Source organism: Carcharodon carcharias, chromosome 8, assembly GCF_017639515.1.
Source record: "Carcharodon carcharias isolate sCarCar2 chromosome 8, sCarCar2.pri, whole genome shotgun sequence".
Taxonomy (NCBI): domain Eukaryota; kingdom Metazoa; phylum Chordata; class Chondrichthyes; order Lamniformes; family Lamnidae; genus Carcharodon; species Carcharodon carcharias.
In genome coordinates, this window is record NC_054474.1 from 119,860,680 (window position 1) to 119,880,433 (window position 19,754).

The 19,754-nt window shown below is 40.9% G+C and overlaps 1 protein-coding gene across 2 annotated transcripts in view; it reads left to right on the forward strand.

The window, feature by feature from the left end:
* The window catches only part of anapc2 (anaphase promoting complex subunit 2), a 67,788-nt gene that overhangs the window by 21,935 nt on the left and 26,099 nt on the right, over positions 1-19,754 (forward strand). For both annotated transcript variants that reach the window (XM_041193485.1, XM_041193484.1), the window contains exons 6-13: positions 3,396-3,513; positions 5,810-5,991; positions 8,525-8,666; positions 10,970-11,045; positions 12,574-12,759; positions 13,864-13,993; positions 14,914-15,149; positions 15,914-16,148. In XM_041193485.1, the coding sequence (XP_041049419.1) occupies positions 3,396-3,513; positions 5,810-5,991; positions 8,525-8,666; positions 10,970-11,045; positions 12,574-12,759; positions 13,864-13,993; positions 14,914-15,149; positions 15,914-16,126 (1,283 nt within the window). In that variant the 3' untranslated portion in view covers positions 16,127-16,148. The remainder of the gene's footprint in view (positions 1-3,395; positions 3,514-5,809; positions 5,992-8,524; positions 8,667-10,969; positions 11,046-12,573; positions 12,760-13,863; positions 13,994-14,913; positions 15,150-15,913; positions 16,149-19,754) is intronic.

Here is a 19,754-nt window from a genome sequence, read left to right on the forward strand (position 1 = left end):
ATCTATGGAGTTGAGGAAGTTTCCATAGAATTCAGAATTTAAGTGTTGAGATTTATGCAAAGTATATTCACACAAACCTAACAAGAGAAGTTCTGAGATGAAGGATGGTTAAAATGCTAGGGAACTAAGCATTGAGATTATTCAGCCTGTCTTGGTAACTAAATAACAGCTCACACCTATTGTGTTAACCACATGGCAGGGGATGTCTGGCAGAGGTTCTCGGAAACAAATATGGTCTCTGATCATCAGGTTTTTAAAAAGAAAGCTGTTAGGGCAGAATTTTTGCTGGATTCAGGCGGTTAGAATGTAACATAGTGGTTACAATTATTTTGAAGTCAAGAATAACGCCGTACAGTACTAATTTTGGGACGTATAGCACGGTCATTGTTTTTTCCCGTTATGCCAGACCAGTTGTACTGATTAAACCATTCCTCTCATAACTCTTAGTATGTGTTCAATTACTGTCTGAAATAGCACAGCATGATTATTTGTATCTAATTTGCCTTACTGAGTATTTGCTGAGTCTACCTTCATAAAAATTAGAGAAGCATGCATAAGGGCATATATTATCCAGTTCAAATCACAATTGAGTCTTATTGTTACACCCTGGGTCACACTTGTGTAGTTAGATGCTAGGCATTATAATGCAAGGCACTCGGACCACTTATGTACAGAATATTGAAAACAAGGTGCAAAGGTTATAATCACATGATGAGGCTGGGCTGGGGTGGGAGGGGGTAGTTTCATAGCTGAGTACAATCCTCTCATTGGATAGGTATGTGTGGGCATCCAGCAGAAGTTGTGGGGGTTCCATTTAGGAGTGGAGTTCTGCCAACTTTCTTTTCCCTCATTAAGGCTGCTGTTGACTCTCAGATTTGGACATAACTACAGGTGCTGCGGGTGAAATGAACTAACTGTGCAAACTGAGATTGAATGTAGGGTGTCCACCTGCACTAGCTATAGAAAGACTGCTCAACTTGCAGACCAGAACATAATTCTGAATTGCTGTAGAATAAGAGGTTAAAGTGACTGTTCCTATAACAAGGGACCAGAATTTTACTCCACATGTGATATCTGTTTTAATTTGCATGCAACACTGTTATACACTCTACATTGTGCTGTCATAACTAAAGAGATTAATCTTTGGTCAAGCCATGTAAAATGAAATACCATTGCAATACATCACTTTCTAAAGACTAACCAATATGCTGATTTATGTGAAGATACATTTGTATAACAAATTCATCAAGGCTGCCTTCCTGATCTATATCTGGTGACCCATGCTGAAATGTATGTGTGTGGAGCTTAAAGGAGGTACATTAAAAGAGCTAGCTTGCTTTGTAGTTTGAAGTATATTATGTCAAATTCCAAATGTTAAGGTGGAATATGGACTAACTGATGCTAGACTGTGACATAATTTTGAGAAACGCTTACTGTTATTACTTTGTGGTTGAATCATTTATTTCTTTCAGTTTTCTTCTTACAACTTGTGCTGTTATAATTCCACAGGCACTGGGAGTCTTAAACTCCCTCAACCAATTATTTCTCTCTCCTATAAGCCTAGACTGAGCTAGCAGGCGATTTGACTGTGGTGGTGGGGCTGGGGGGTGGAGGCAGCGCGGATGGTGGTGGTTATGATCCTTGGTCAGACCCCGGATGGGCTGGGGGGGAATCCAGGTTAGAGACCAATAACATTTTGTTTAAAGTAGATAAAGTTTTAAATTCAAGACCCTTACTAAGTGAATAAAGCGGCAAGATTCCAAGGGTTTTGAACAAACAAAAATGAAGTTTACTATATGAGACCAGAAAGATAAAACAATTTACAATATCTATAATTCAGGGTAAGTATGAAGTACATGTGATTTAATAGGCAAACTCTGGTCAGACACAGCATACTACATAATAAATGACAGTGTGACCAAAAATAGATTCCAGAGATTTCTGTGACCAGACATTGGTCACACTGTGAGCCTGCCAATCTCACTGAAACTCCCCCTCTCTCACTAGGGTTTCCAATTTTCACTTTCAAAGATCTTGCATTGGCATTCTCTCCAAACATCGCTTGGACAGCTTCATTGATAGCCTGCCTTGCAGGGTTTCAATATCGCCTTCTGAGATTACCTTTCCCTGGATTTCTGAGTACACTCCAGCATCAAACACAGCTGCTCCAAAGGGGTACTACTTTCCCAATGGCCAACAGCACAGAGTCACCAACCTTCAGCTGCCTTCATGGATCTTCCAGGCTTCTCTCAAGCCCAATTCGCTTAAATTCTGCTTCCACAGCTCTTTCTTTAATTGGAGACTGTTTCTCATTTTCTTAACTCAACTGGGACCTGGCCCTGTCTCTTGTCCCTTACCTCTGGGGCATATTCTGGCTGACTATTGACTTCCTAAGAAGTGCTGTTCACTGACCCTTGAACTGATTTGGTGACCTATCACAACACTCCAAGAGAGCCTCACCCTTGTTACTAGGCAGGAACAAGTGTAACAAGCATGTGGACATCCTCTACCTTAAATGTTACAATCTCCACAAGCACGCAGAGAAACACAATGAATGGACTTCATAAAATGGGCTGGGGTTTGCTATGACAGCTGAGTCCAATCCCATCCTCCTGTAAGTTCCACACACACATATTTCAGTATGGGTCACCAGATATAGATCCGAAAGGCAACCTTGATGAATTTGTTGTGTGTCCTTAGTCCGACTGCTCTTATAACTAGATTTTTTTTTCTTTTTTCTTCCATGGGATGTGGGCATTGCTGACAAAGCCAGTATTTGTTGCCCATCCCTAATTGCCCTTGAACTGAACATTTCAGAGGACAGTTAAGAGTCAACCTTATTGCTGTGGGTCTGGAGTCACATGTAGACCAAACCAGGGCAGGTTTCATTCCTGAAAGGATGTTAGGGAACCAGATGGGCCTTCATGACAATCGATAATAGTTGTCATGGTTACTGTTACTGAGACTAGCTTTCAATTCCATATTCATTAATTGAATTTAAATTCCACCAGCTTCTGAACCCATGTCCCCAGAGCATTAGCCTGGGCCTCTGGATTACTAATTCAGTGACATTGCTACTATGCCACCATCTCCCCCTGAAACTGACTCATTGCAGGCAAGAGGGAATTTAGCCTGGGAATGCCTGATCTGTGTGCCTTAGAAGCTCATCTGATGATGTTTTTGCTTACTAGACATCAGGTTAATATCCTGTCCTGGCAGAGAAACAACACATCCAAAAACATGATAAAAATTTCATGTGAAAAAACATAATTCTAGACACTAAATTTCTACTACAGATTCAATCTTGTCTCTTGATGCTCATTGGTCAAATATGTATAGAGATTGTGCTTCATAAGTTATTTCCAGCAGTTATGGAGTAACATCTCCTTATTTAGGTGTGAACACTGCTGACGTGATAACTTTGTACATATCTGCAATCAAGGCCCTTCGCGAGTTGGATCCATCCATGGTTATTTTGGAAGTGGTGTGTGAACCAGTCCGCAAGTATCTAAGGTATAGTGTTGTATCCACAGTTAGAATGAGTGGGCGATGTAAAGTAAACATCAAGGAATGATGATTTATTGTGTTTAAGGGTAAACGTGTTATGCCATTTTCTCACTGTCAGTGAATCATTTATATAGTCTTGGGAATATCAATGAGAAAATGACTTTGACTTGGGCATATAGGGCACAATTTTGAAATTTACATGAGATTAAACTTGGAAGTGTATACAGTGAGGAAGATAGTAATAGACTTCAAGAGGACATAGGCTGGTGGAATGGGTGGACACATAACTATGAAATTCAATGCAAAAAAGTTTGAGGTGATACATTTTATAGGAAGAATGAGGGGAGACAATCATGCTAAATGGTACAATGTTAAAAGGGATACAAGAAGGGAGAGACCTGGAGTTGTTTGTGCACAGATCCTTGAAGGTGGCAGGATGGGTTAACAAAGTATTAATAAATCATATAGGATCCTGCACTTCATAGAGATATAGGTTTAGCATAAAACCCTGGCTTTGTAAAGTACTAATTTGGCTCTAGCGCTCACTGGAGTCCTTTTTATGAGATGGACCAGCAGTTGTATGAGAAAAGGGAATATTATCAGAAATAATGAACAATATGGGGTTGGAAGCAAGCAAATGAAATGGATCAACAACATTAATCAGGAAGGCAAGATTTGCAAAGAAACAGAGCTGGATATTGACTTTTGAAGAGAATTAAGATTGAATAGCAAGTCTCACTAATTGTGTTGCAGAGTAGGACCTCAGGAATGCGAAGAATAGTGAGCGACTTCTAGCAGTCTGTGGTTGATGTCCATTGATGCTTCAGTCCACAATGCAACCTGTGAAAATTTTTCTTTCAATTTTGAGTAATAGTGCTTTCCCTCCCCCATTCCCCCACCAACAGAAATTTAGAAGTCAAATATTTTCTATGTGCCATCTTCTCAAATCATCAAGTCTGCAGTATTTTGAGTTGTTTCATATGGAGTTCAGTTTTGACATTTGAGCCATCAACAAAAAACAATTTCTACATGTTACTGTATAAATGTATATCTATAATATTGATAATGTAAAACATCCAAAATTGTCAAAATGAGCCAAAAGTGATTCGAATCCTTAAAATCGATGAAATGGACTGGAAATGTTTCATAAACTTAAGACATAGCAGGATGCTAGTGGTGGGGAGAGAGCATTTGAATGGGTGCAGAGAGTAGGCTGCTCAACATTTTGAATTAAAGAATCTTGGGTGATTAATTAAAAGTAAGTTAAAATGGAGGAATCATGTTGGTAGAGAACTTTGTCCCTCTGACAGTTAATGGCAGGTTCTGAATCTAGTGCTTGTCAGTTAATTCCACAGTCGAGAGGTTTGGCGTATTTTTAAAGAGGTCTGGAAGTGCTTCTGGCTATTGTGTATGTTAGGATGAATAGTAGCAGCACTGTTTAACCAGATATTGTGTGATCTGCAGAAATTAAAGTTCAGGGACTTAAATATTGGAAAATCAAATATCCAGTTTTAATTTGTTGTATATACAATGCGAGATGCAGATGAAGAAGATTTTAAAGAATATGAAGGAGAATACTGGTTCTTCAATTGTTGAGTTATAATAGGATCTGGCAAGGCAGTTAGACTGCTTTATTTCCATCCGTGGTTTTATCTCCACCTTTTAGCCTATTTCAATCCCTTCCCCACCCCACCCCCACTAGGGCTATCCATCACTTGCTCGTCTTGCTTTCTACCCGTAATGTCAGCATTAGCACATTCCTTAGCTAATATCACCACCATCAACACCCTTTTGTTCATGACATCTTTGGCAATCTCTTCTTTGCCTCCACTTATCACTGGCCCTCTATCCAGCTCTACCTGTTCCACCCCCCTCAACCAACTTATAATTCACCTCATTTCTATATTTCCTCAGTTCTAATGAAGAGGCATACGGACTCGAAACGTTGACTGTGTTCCTCTCCGCAGATGCTGTTGGACCAGCTATTTTTATTTTTGTTTTAGGCTGCTTTACTGATGGGTTGACAGGGGTGAGGGTAGGTAGACATTAAAGATTTTAGAATATTGAAAGGCGTCCAGAGTGTGGGATGGATGTTTAAAAAGTTCTTTGTGTTAAATCAAATGAGAATAGGTTTAAAAACTATTTGACCTAAATAATTTAAGGAGCAGCTTCTTAAGAACAGGACCTAAATGGCATGGTAGACTAGATGTGCTTTACCTGTTGTATATTGTAGCCTTTCAAAAGGGCAGTTAATTTTTGAACTTTAAAAGTCTGGTTTTTCCTTTTGTTTGTTAACCCACAGGACACGGGATGACACTGTGAGACAGATAGTAGCAGGTTTGACTGATGATTCAGAGGGATCCAGTGATCTGGCAAATGAGCTGTCCAAAGCAGATCCAATCACTCTGGAGCATGGGCACGATAGTGATGATGACATGTCTGATCCAGAGGATTGGCTTCCTGACCCTGTTGATGCAGATCCAGGTAATTCCTAAAACTCCCCAGAAGAAGGAAGTATAATGATCTGTGAATCTGGAAGGAAGAGTCATGATCTATGAATCTGGAAGAAAGGTCTTTGAGGCTTTGGAGGGTTAAAGGAACTGCTGCTGGATAACTAGCCTAAATCCCAGAGATAACATAGATAACACACATTTATATCCTGATAACAAATGGATCAGTTATTTAGATGAAATATCTTAAAGTATTCAAAATGTTATTGCTTATTTCTTATCAAGTGAGCATTTTAATCCACTGTTGCTGTTCAGTTCAACATGGGTGAGATTAATTTATTTCATGATTTGACAGTCTGTTTTGGGGAGGAAGCAATATCAAACAGAATGTTGACAAATTTTTCTGCTTTTATGTTCTGTTGCGGGCAGCAGCTAAGGATGTAGGCTGGGCAGTGTGGGGGCAGGTTTTGGACTGTAGCACCTGTCCTGTTATTTGGATGGATGGTTTTAGTAACTATGACAGCCCCTGAAGTCAGAGTCATTTCTGGCACAGAAGAGACCATTTGGACCATCAAGTCCATGCTAACTCTGTGGAGTAATTCAGTCAGTCCCATTCCCCTCTTCCATCTGTGTAGCCCTGCAAGTTTATTTCTTTCAAGTGCCCATCCAAATTCTTTCCAAAATGATTGACTGTCTCTGCTTCCATCCCCTCCCTGGGTGGCAAGTTCCATGTCATTATCACGCGTGGAAAAAAAGCTATTTTTTAAAATTGTTTGTTCATGAAATAAGGGCATCGCTGGCTGGGTCAGCATTTATTACCCATCCCTAATTGCCCTTGAGACCTGAGTGGCTTGCTGGGCCATTTCAGAGGGTATTTAAGAGTCAACCACATTGCTGTAGGTCTAGAGTCACATGCAGGCCAGACCAGATAAGGACGGCAGATTTCCTTCCCTAAAGGACATTAGTGAACCAGATGGGTTTTTCCAACAATCGACAGTGGTCATCATTATCGTGGACATCATTAGACTTTTAATTCAGATTTTTCATTGAATTCAAATTTCACCAGATGCCGTGGCAGGATTCGAACCCTGCTCCCTGGAAAATTACCTTGGGTATCTGGAGTACTAGTCCAGTGACAAGACCACTACGCAACTGCCTCCCCTGTCCCCTCATTACTCCTCCATCTCTTACTCAAAACCTTAAATCTCTGACCCTTAGTCCTTGGACCATCCTTGTCTACCCAATCCAAACCTGCCACAATCTTGTACACCTCTACCAAATTTTCCCAAATTTTCCTTTGTTCCAGGGAGAACAGCTCCAGCTTCTCCAATCTAACCTTGTAGCTAAAATTTCCCAAGCCTGAACCATTCTGGTTAATTTTCTCTGCACAGTCTGAGACCTTCACATCCTTCCTGAAGTGTGGTGACTACAACTGGATGAAATACACTAGTTGTAGCCTAACCAGAAGCCAGCATTCCATATGCTTTGAATGTGGCAGGACATATTGAGAGTGGTTAACAAAGATCTATACATGTGGACCCCCAGGTCCTTCTGTCCTTATACACTCTTTAGAGTTATGCCATTAAGTTTATATAGCCTCTCCCTATCTCTTTCTACCAAAATGCATCAACTCACACCTCTCCATTAAATTCCATCTGCTGCTTGTCTGCCAATTCTGCTGGGCTATCTATGGGATTTTGTAGGCAATTAGTACCACCCCCATTGTTTGCCATTCCTCCAAACCTGGTATAATTGGCACATTTTGAAGTTTTACTCCATATTCCAATACCGAAGTTATTTATATACATTAAGCCCTAACTTAACATAGAATCACTTAACTTTGTTTCACTTTGACGTCATTAATAACGAATTGTCACTATATCCATGTAACATTGCCAGTTCCACTTCATTGCTGTTTGTCGCAGACTTTTGTGGCCTGCCTGCTTACATGACGTTTGCTGCAGCGCTTCCGCTCTCTCTGTCAGTTCCTTTTCCTCCTACTGCTGACCTTGTCTCCCAAGGTTGCTGCCCTGACCACGGACCCAGTGGTGTCCCACTCCCCCGAACTGGGCATTGCCTGGCCCGGCTTTGCCTCCCTCTGGCTTTTACTATGATTTGTAAGGTTTTGTGTCACTTTTTTGGGCTCACACATTATCTGTTTTATTGAACTTGATTTGACAACTTACCATGCTTGATCTGAACTCCAGGTTGCTGGTCAAGTACCCCAATGTCACTAGTGGGTTCAATTGAAACTAGAGAAAGGGCATGGAGAATATTATTCTAAAAACCTGTTTGAAACCATTGTTTTCCAACAGTAGTGTCTACTGTGCGCAACTTTTCAAACTGCATTTCCTAACAGTATCTTACCGTTAATACAATAAACTTAGCAATTAAGAGAAGGATTTGATCCATCTTATAACTAGGCTTGTGACAGAAATCTATATTGCGATGTTGGTCCAAGTGCTACTTGCACTTAAAATGTCTTATTTCACACTGAAGCTTGGATTGGGGTACTCCTCACCACATTATGCTTTAAATACCTTTGTTTCTCCTTACCTTGATTTCAGGTAAATTTGGTTCCAAACGAAGATCTTCTGACATAATCACTTTACTGGTCAGCATTTATGGAAGCAAAGAGTTGTTTATCAATGAATATCGTACACTACTGGCAGACCGAATACTCCATCATTTCAGCTACATTACCTGCAGGTACCAAGATACTTGTGCTGTTGGATTCGAAATATTTAATCATAATTGACCTACCTCTCGGTGTTCTTTCTGATTCTGTGATATTTCAGATTAGTAATCATTGGTGCAGAGTCTATTCAGAAGATTGTGGGTTCAGGCCTCATTCAAGGGAAGCAGAATGTCATGGTGAACCTTCAGCTAGTACAAGCCCTTAGATTTCCCCATTTCCAAATTGCTCCTGGTTGTCCAGGAGCTCCAGTGTTTCCTCCTAGTGGGAGATAGCTCTGCGTTTGTGTGGATGGTAGTCAATCTATGTCTTGTCTTAAATATTCTCCTTGCAAAAACTGAGAACACTTTCTAGTTGTCATGAGATGCAGTTACACTCGAACTAGAAGTCAAACAAACTGTAGTGGGGTTGATGATAGATGTAGGAAGCAAGTTATGATACACCAGGCGAGGTTGTGTCCATGTCTTTCTGTGAGTGAAGAACATTTGCAGGCATTACGAGCCCGGCCGACGTTCCAGGCTACTAATGACGAACTCGTGAAGTAAAGGTGGTGGTAAATAGCAAACCTGTTGAGTGCAATGGATTCTTGAATAGTGCAGCAGGATCTGCTTTCCTGATTTAATAAGATCACTAAATTCATCAGAGCATGGTGTATCATGTAGGGCCTTCGTGCACGTGTGGCAGAATAGGACTTCAGCCCATCCAATGGACTCCATTATGTCTGTGCAGTTCCCTGGGCTGCTCAGCATCCCACACAGTGTTTCCCTCTTCATCCACAGTTGTACTAGCAGCACTTCAATGAAAATCTCTGGAAATCTGGTATCTCTGCATCCAGTTAATGAAGTTTCAGGCATTTTATTTGTGACAACCCTGATTGGGAAAACAATAAATTATCCCTGATGACCCCTACCACTTTAAACTGCTTCAGTTTAAGTCCAGTAATAGTTATTTTAATTTTCCAAAATTCCCTCGATTCTGGCCAGAAAGCAAATTTGAGGAGGACATAGAGTCTGCAAAGGGATATAGATAGGATAAGTGAGTGGGCAAAAATTTGCAGATGGAATATAATGTGGGAAATTGTGAGGTTGTCCATTATTGAAATATATAAGATTCTGACAGGGTAGATACTGAGAGGATGTTTCCTCTTGTAGGGGAATCTAGAGCTGGGGGCACAGTTTCAAAATAAAGGGTCTCCCATTTAATACAGAGATGAGGAGGAACTTCTTCTCTCAGAAGGTTGTTGAATTCTCTTCCCCAGAGAACAGTGGAGGCTGGGTCATTGAATATATTCAAGGCTTAGTTAACAACAAATTTTTGTTGACAAGGGAATCGAGGGTATTAGGGGGCAGACAAGAAAGTGGAATTAGTGAAGAAAGTGTTCAAGGTCACATTTGGATCAACCATTATCTACTTGAAAGGCAGAACAGGCTCAAGGGGCCAAATGGCCTACTATTCCTTTTTCTCCTGTTGTTTCAGCATACTGCCATTGGCTAGTAACAATTTACCAAGTGGAAGTGAGAATTTGGTGAGGTCAGTGCTGAGTCCATTGGGTGGGTTGAATTTGAGTTCTGCCACACTTATGCCAGAATAAAAAAAACAGCTTTTTAATGTCAGCTTGTTTATGTATCTTTGCTCTTTTCACTCAAGAAGTGTGTGAAATAGTGGAAGGAATGCAGAAGGGTTAGCAGGCTGATTGCTCAAATGGACACATTTTCCATCATTGTAACCATCTTTATACCAGCCAATAGAGTAAAGAGGGAAGACTTTACCCATATGAGGGGAACAGGGATTGGGGGTGGTGGGGAAGCAAGGAGGAGGCTTTGACTATCCACTGGATCTCAACCAAAGCTCAGAGCCAGAGTTCCACTGGGACAGTCTGGAACCGGGATTGAATCTTGCACCTTCTCACTCTGAGGTGGGTTTGCTCCCACTAGACAAAAGACTTTCTTCCCATTTTGGTGGTAAATTCAGAAACCCAATCGTATAAAACGTGTGTATACCTTAAATGTATTAACTTGGAGAAAGTAACCTTAGAAACACCTTTTTTTACTAGAGCTATGTATTTCTATCAAGTCCTTATTATGTTTAAGTTCAATATAAAATCACTACACTCAGAATGCCTAAAGGTTGCTTCATTGCCTCTGGCTGTTTCAAGCCTTTTTGCAGTTTGTGAGATCCTTGTGGAACTCGTTGACCATTTTATTTCTGTGGGAACTGGTCAAATCACCACCTCTTCAGGGCTCATCAAGAATCTTTTCTGCTGCAGTAATGCTGATTATTCATGTCTAGTCAATCTGATGTGACTGCTTCATTGCAGGGAGATCCGAAACCTGGAGTTGCTGAAGCTACGTTTTGGAGAGGCTCAGATGCACTTCTGTGAGGTCATGTTAAAGGTGAGTGGTAAGAACTGGGAGTTAAAGTGATTTAATGTTATTAGCTGCTTAATACAGCAGGTGAATTTGCCTTGTAGTAGACAAATTTCTCTTGAACGATGATTGTAATTCTGAATGAGTTTGAGTTGGAGTATTTGTTTTAGTATTGGAAGGCTATAAAAGTAGTGGATGAATGCAGTATATGTTCACTAAGATGTTACATGGATGAGGAATTACTTTATGAAGAGGAGAATTGGGAATTTAGTGCTGTTTTAAGCAGAGCTGAGAATGCTAAGAGGTGAAATCATAAAAGATTATGAAATGGGGATTTTTAGATGGTGACTGATCTGTGCATTTTCTGTTTTTATATAATATTGATTTAAGCCACTATTAAAATGAACTGCCAGCTGTAAAATAGGCCCTTCCCAGCTGCAGATTTGTGGAACTAACCTGCTCTCCACAACCATACATTCAGGGTAATTTGCTGAATCTGGGGCTCTTTGAAGATTTATCTCAATTTTAGAACAAGTTTATTCAGTTTAACAGGGAAGCACAAGAGACTAATTCCCATTGTGATGCTGTTTCTGACTCACTTCTGTGATGGAATGTAATAAACTCAGCTAGCAGTCTTGCAAAATTATGTAGCACAGGAGAGATAAGAAAATGTACTGTCTGTGTGGGTTTGAGAACCTGCAAGCATTTTAAACTGAAGCACATGTTGATTCAGAAGTTAATATTTTTTGTTTCCCTTTTCTGCTTAAAGGTTTCCTTGTATCATGTGTCAGCACCTGACTGAGAGTGCATGTGCAAGTCTGCATGTGGCTTTTTAGCTAACTGATGCAGTTTACATAAGAATACTGGCAGGTTCGCTCTACTCTTCTTACTTACAGAGAAGTGTATATAATTGGCACTTTTCTGATGGCATGATTGAGCAGGAGACCTGCTACATACAAAATTGCAGGATTGAATCTGCATCTTGGCAAATTCTGGCATAGTAACATAGTACTGTAACTGCTGCACCTGAATACCACCTTTTCATCTCTCATTATCAGCTGTGGCATAATACACGCGACCTGTCTTGCTTTTACTCACGGTGCTTGTTATGGGTGAGGTTATTTCTTTATTCATTCTTGGGATATGAGCATTGCTGGCATGTCATTTATGACCCAATCCTGGTTACTCTGAGGTGGCAGTGGGCCACTTCTTCAACCCTTACAGTCTGTGCAGCATTGGCTCCGCCACAATGCATTAGGAAGGAGTGAGTTACAAGTGCCACTTCAGAGACAATTAATACTCAACCATGTTGGTGTGGGACTGGAGTCACATAAAGACTGGACTGGCTAAGAGTGGCAAGTTTCCTTCCCTGAAGGGCACAAGTGAACTGGTCGGGTTTTAAGAATAAATCCAATGGCTTTGTGGTCACTGCAATAGTGGGATTTGTACCTGCATATTCTGGATTATTAATCCAGGCATTCAATAACATAATCACTGCACCACCGTTGATCCCCTTAGAAATGCACTCCATTAATCCTTAGGTTTTATACTGCAGGATGTAGCAGATTCGAGACGGATAAACAGCCACATTCATGAGGAGGATCATGAGGCTCCCTTACACCTGAATGCAATGATACTGTCTGGTGAGTTCTGGCCACCACTGAAAGAGGAGAAGCTCGAACTCCCTCCTGAAGTGAAGGAAGCAATGGATGCTTATACCAAAAAATATGAGAAATTGAAAGTAAGTACTGAGTATTTATAAGCCTTTTTTCGGTGACTACAGGGTCCCAATGCAGGTAAAACCCAAGTACATCGAGCATACAAATGGCTATTTTTCATGGTTCAGATGTCCTAGACAAGCAACAGAAGGACTACCTTCGGCCAATCTGGTTTACAAGGACAGTAACTGCTCACCCAGGACGGAAGAAGCAGTTTTACAGTGAGCAAGTCTTTTCAGGCCTGGAGATCTGGATTAAGAAGTTGGTGGTGAGTAACCCCATACGTGGCTGCTCTTAGGGGACCATCACTCATGGCACAAAGGAATATCTGGGAGATTCTCGAGCTGTTGCTCCCTGTGGAGAAACATTTAACTGCCTTTAGGTGCCTGCTCGGTTCACATGACAAGATGTGTAAACTAGTGTCCGCTGTCCCACTAACATGGGGCACTGAGTTTCTTAAACTTAATTTGTAGTTAATCTGGCGCATGTCCTTCTTTGCGACTGCACTTCACCTTGCCCCCTCACAAGCTAGATATTTTTACACTCTATTGCAGTACAGATTTCCTATAGAGGGGCATTTTTAGACTTTGCAGCCACATATATGTGGTTGAAAGAAGGTTTATGAAAGAAGGATTTCGGTAAGAGGTTCAGAGTTTGTTCCGTCCTGTTTCTGCATTGCACACTTCACAATGAAAGGTTCTTGAGTTTGAGTTTATGCATTAGGAAATCAACGGGATAAATATTAGTGTTAGACCTGCATTTTGATCCTGATTCGATACTTACTGTGAGCACTGTCTGTGCCAATTTCTTCAATTTAAAAGGTCACTGTAATGTAACCAAGAGTTCATGAAAGCCTAGAAGAAATGTAAAATGAGGTTTAAATTATCTTTGAATAGCATTTAGAGAACTTTCTATAATTGGTTTCTTTAGTGGCTGTTAAGCTTGTTTCCCCTGATGGTGATGGTTCAAGTGCCCTGGCTGGATGTGTTTTTTTTTCCTGTGAATGAGTGATGCTTCAACTCTGCAACCATAAAATAGACTTGTTGTTGCTAACTGTGTTACTTCAAGGGTTAATGCCATCAAGGTTCCTCTCTTGTGGTGATGGTAAATGGCTTCATCTCTTTCAGGCCATGAGATCGTTGAACTGGAAACCTCACCTAGGAAATACTGACCTGGAGATTGAGCTGGCAGATCGAACATTGTCACTGTCTGTCTCACCTGTCCATGCTGCCATTATTATGCATTTTCAGCAGAAGAGTAAGTATCTGTGTATAATTATTGGAAAATGAAGCAGAATTTCACATACATTATCTCAATTAAACATAAAAGCAATATCCATTATTCAACTATCTTCAGTGGACAGATAGGGATATGGGTGTATTGAGGGATCAACTGAAGCAGAGTACCTTCTAAAACATTTGTATTCTGTGTGGTATGTGCCTTGATTCCATTCTATTACGTAGAGAACCTTGTTTTTATCTCCTCCTGGCCATTGTTAACATTGACATGATATAAATGACCAGGAAAGACTATTGAAGCACATTAGAATCTGCGGATTGACGAAATTGAAAAAGGAACTTGCTTTATTTCTTCTACCAGTTTTCTCCTATCCCCATCTCGCTCCTGAAGATTTGTCCCCTTTTTCGGGGGTATGATTTCACTGGCATTGCCACTTTTATTCAGGTCCTAGAGAATGGCCCATGTTTGATAGTCTGAGCCAGGACAGTGTCAGTGGGCAAGGACATCACAGCTGAGCTCAGTCCTATCTTCACTCTGTGGATCTTTGTACAATAGTCATGATTGGAAGCCCTGGTTGATTTTTTAAAAAACCTTTCCCTCTTCTTCTCCCTCCCTAACACAGGGGAGCTAGGGCCAGTTACACCATCCCGACTGATTTATCACATGCCAATATTTGAACCTATGAACTGTGGTTCAGTCATTTGTTGCTTTAACTAATTGAGTATTGGAGCAAACTGATTTATAGGATCCAGTGACTTTTCTCCTCTCAATTCTTGCACTTCTTTGAGTAGCTTCAAGAATTTTTATGTTATTGAATTAGGGCATAACAAAGGTCATCAACTAAATTCTTTGACAAGGAGATTTGACATGATTTATGTACTGTATGTGCTAATGCAGAGCCATAGCTGAGTTTTCATTGAATGTGTGTGTATCTGTAGGTACCTGGACTCTGGATGAGCTCAGTGATGCACTTAAAGTTCCTGTCATTGCCCTGAGAAGGAAAATTGCTCTTTGGCAGCAGCAGGGGGTCCTGAAAGAGGATCCCACGGACACATTTACAGTGATTGAGGAGGAACAGAAGGATCAACAGGAGAAAATGGTTCTGATTGACAGTGACGAGGAGGGAGACTCTGCCATGGCTTCCCAGGCGGATCAGAAAGAGGAAGAGTTGCAGGTAGAGCTGTTTCTGTCGGCTACAGTATGATACATTGCATGCTGGTAATTTGCTATTCTTAGATCCTTTGCTAAAGTAATCAATGTAAATACTATATCCCCTTTACTATACATGATAGATGATTGCAAAAATCCCTGAGAAATATCTCAGTACAATAAAAAGGCTGTTGAATTCATTAGTATCCATCCTGATATCACCAGTGTTGATGACTATCCATTGACCCTACTTTGTGGGCATTATGTGAGAACAGGACAGTTGCCCCTTATTTCTGAAAGATAAAGACTTGCATTTATATAGTGTTATTTACAACCTCAGGATGTCCCAAAGCACTTTACAGCCTGCAAAGTCCTTTTAAAGCACAGTCGTTATTAATATCGGAAACATGACAGGCAATTTGTTCACAGTAGAATCCCACAATGAGCAATATGATGATGACCAGATAATTGGTTTTAATGATGTTGGTTGAGAGATAAAAATATTGACCAGGACACTTGATGAACTTTCCTCCCCCCTTCACAATAGTGCAGCGGTATATTTTACATCCACCTAGGATGGTAATTTTTGCCTCAGTTAAAGCTGCCTTGTGTTCCTGTCTCAACTCGAACATGAAGAAAAAGGCCTTGGAAGCAAAGTGTTCGATGAAACCCAGTGCTCTGGAACTGGACTCCTGCATGAGTCCTCAGCTTGAAGAGCAGATAGGGGATGAGTACAATTCCTGCTTAAAGTGTTTTGGTGCATTTTAAATCTGACTTTGTGTTTTGCAGCTTTTCTGGACATACATCCAGGGTATGCTGACCAATCTTGAGAGCTTACCACTGGAACGTATTCACACTATGCTCAAGATGTTTGTGATGACAGGGCCAGTTATGGCCGAAATTGACATGCAGGAGCTTCAAGCATTCTTACAGAAGAAAGTAAAGGACCACCAGCTAGTCTATTCTGGTGGAGTGTATCGACTTCCCAAATCTAACTGCTGAATAAGGATCCATGCTCAGAAAGGTAACTTACTGTCTTTTTTTCCCTGTAGCATTGGAATAACTGAGTTTTAATGGTAATAGGTAGCACTATTGATTCTGCCTTGACATCCAGGAATAGGTCTGTCATCTTGGGCTGCAGTTTTGAAAGCTCTCAATTCATGCGGTATAATGCTGGAATATACACTAATGCAATGTCACTAACATCAGCCCTATACTCGAAATACAATATGAACACTTAAGATTTTCAAATAGTTCCAAACATTTTAATTGTGCTCCCTATTTTCTGCTCTGCCACAATCTGTTCACTTTAGTTTCTCATTTTATTATTTTTCTGCTGAATCTATTTTCTGACTTGAATATCTTTCACTTTTCTTCCTCTTTCTGTGGTTTTAAACAGCCATTCAGTCTGAGGATTAGTAGGTAGTAATTGATGTGTTTGTGTGATCAACGTGAACAGAATGTGCTAAGGCAGTGTTCGGGATGAAGACAAAATTCTGCCCTGCCATTTTTACCCCTTAAACATGAGGCTAAGTCAGTGATATCTGAAGCTCAGTGAGGCCTGGATAAATGTTTGCTTTTTGCAGTGCAGTGAAGGATTAGCTTTTGGAAGTAAATGGGTTTGTAAATATTCCTGCTGCTTAATTATGAAATTAAAAGCTGTCATTGTTACAATTTGAGGTTTTCATAAAATTGTCTTCTCTTGTATGTGAACTTTGACTTTATGGATCTGGAAGCTGCAATGAAATGCTTACCCAAAACTTAATAGTTACTGCCACTTTCAGTGAGAGTTTCCTACACTTAAGGTAATCTCACCAAACTCTCCTCTATAAATCAGAAAGTTATAGATCACACAAATGAGACACCCCTGTCCTATACAACTGTTTTAGTGAACCTCTGAGGAGAGGTCACTTGCTGACCATGACCAGCACTCAGGCTGTACTTGGCCTAGATCTAATGACCACACTAGCTGTAATAACCTCCCTGTTTGACCAAGTCTTGAATATTGATATGGTCTCTGCTTCAGTTATGAGCTATGGTAGAGCTTTCCACCAACTCACAAGATTGTGTTTTTAAAAAAAATTCTCTTGCTCGCTGACCCAGATCTCTTGTATTTAACCTTATATCTGTGTCTCCTCATTTTGAATTATTGTAAATTCTGTTTTCACTTGCCTCTGCCCCATCCTATTGGAATTTAAACACCACTATCTAGCAGAGGAGTTAGGAAAGAAAGTGGAGAGTTAGTTGTTGTGTTTAGTTCTTTTATTAGGTATAGTAAGTTTATAGCTCACCTTTCTTTCCCCAAACTTGAGCTGTTTTTAATTTTTTTCCTTTTTCGCAAAATGGAAGCACGTATAACCTCACTGCAAAAAAAATTGCCTTAAGGTGACACAGAATTCCGTGTATTTTTCATTTGGAAGCTGTGTAAAGATGTGTATTTGATGGATCAACAATAAACCTGTTAGCGATTTGAAATAAAGTTCCTTCAAAATCAGTGCTTATCAAATAGACCAGAAGATTACACACTAAAACAATTTATAATTAAATAGTCATATCAAGCACAAAAATCAGCAAAATCTATAAGTACAATTATATAAGCATACTGGCAACCTGAAAGTCAGGTCTTCATAAAGAATGTCTTTGCATAGAGCCTGAAGTTTCCTGGCAAATGCTGACTTTTTAAAAAAAAAATTATTCTTTCATGAGATGTGAAGGTTCAGCCAGCATTTTATTGCCCATCCCTAATTGCCCTTGAGAAGGTGATGGGCTACCTTCTTGAACCGCTGCAGTCCATGTGGTGTAGGTATACCCACAGTGCTGTTAGGGAGGGAGTTGCAGGATTTTGACCCAATGACAGTGAAGGAACAGCAATATACTTCCAAGTCAGGATGGTGAGTGACTTGATGGGGAACTTCCAGGTCGTGGTGTTCCCATGCATCTGCGATCCTTGTTCTTCTAGTTGGTAGAGGTCGTGGGTTTGGAAGGTACTGTCAAAGGAGCCTACGTGAGTTGCTGCTGTACATTTTGGAGATTGTACACATTGCTACCTCAGCGTCAGTGGTGGAAAAAGTGCATGTTGGAAGTGGTGGATGGGGTGCCTTGAGCTGCTTTGTCCTGGATGTTGAGCTCCTTGAGTGTTATTGGAGCTTAACTCATCCAGGCAAGTGGAGAGTATTGCATCACACTCCTGACTTGTGCCTTGTAGATGGTGGGCAGACTTTGGGGAGTCAGGTGATGAAATTACTTTCTGCAGAGTTCCTAGCCTCTGACCTGTTCTTGTAGCCACAGTATTTATATAGCTGGTCCAGTTCAGTTTCTGCTCATGGTAACCCCCCAGGATGTTGACAGTGATGACTCAGTGATGGTAATGCCATTGAATGTCAAGAGGTGATGGTTGAGTTCTGTCTTATTGAAGATGGCCATAGCCTGGCACTTGTGTGACATGAATGTTACTTGTCACTTATCAGCCCAAGCCTGAATGTTGTCCAGGTCTTGCTGCATATGGGCACAGACTGCTTCAGTATCTCAGGAATTGCGAATGGTGCTGAACATTGTGTAATCATCAGTGATCATCCCCTTTTCTGACCCTATGATTGAAGGAAGATCATTGATGATACAGCTGAAGATAGTCAGGCCTAGGACATGACCCTGAGGAACTCCTGCAGTGATATCTGAAAATGAGATGATTAACCCCCAACTACCACAACTATCTTCCTTCATGCTAGGTATGACTCCAACCAGCAGAGAGCTTTCCCCCTGATTCCCATTGGCTCCAGTTTTGCTAGGGCTCCTTGATGCCACACTCAGTCAGATGCTGCCTTAATGTCAAGGGCAGTTACTCTCGCCTCATCTCTGGTGTTCAGCTCTTTTGTCCATGTTTGGACAAAGACCATAAATAGGTCAGGAGCTGAGTGACCTTGGCAGAACCCAAACTGAGTGTCAGTGAGCAAGGTTATTGCTGAGTAAGTGCTGCTTGACAGCACTGTCGATGACCTCTTCCATTACCTTACTAATGATTGAGAATGGACTGATGGGGTGGTAATTGGCAGGTTGGATTTGTCCTGCTTTTTGTTGATAGGACATATCTGGGCAGCTTTCCACATTGCCAGATAGATATCAGTGTTATAGCTGTACTGGAGCAGCTTGGCTAGGGGCATGGCTAGTTCTGGAGCACAAGTCTTCAGTACTATTGCCGGAATATTGTCGGGACCCATAGCCTTTGCAGTATTCAGTGCCTTCAACCTTTTCTTGATATCATGTGGAATGAATCGAATTGGCTGAAAATCAAATGTAGCAGGACTGAAAAGCTTAAATCTGATCCGTTGGTCACGGGATCACTTAGCTCTGTTTATCGCATGCTCCTTTTGCTACTGGCATGCAAGTAGTCCTGAGTTGTAGCTTCATCGAGTTGACGCCTCATTTTTTTAGGTATGCCTGGTGCTGCTCCTGGCGTGCCTTCCCCACACTCTCTTCATTTTACCAGGGTTGATCGGCTGGCTTGGTGGTAATGGTAGAGTGGGGTGATATGCCAGGCCATGAGGTTACAGATTATGGCTGTATATAATTCTGCTGATTCTGATTCTTTATTGTTGGTCTCTTCCTCATGCAAAACTTACATAACAGTGAAATT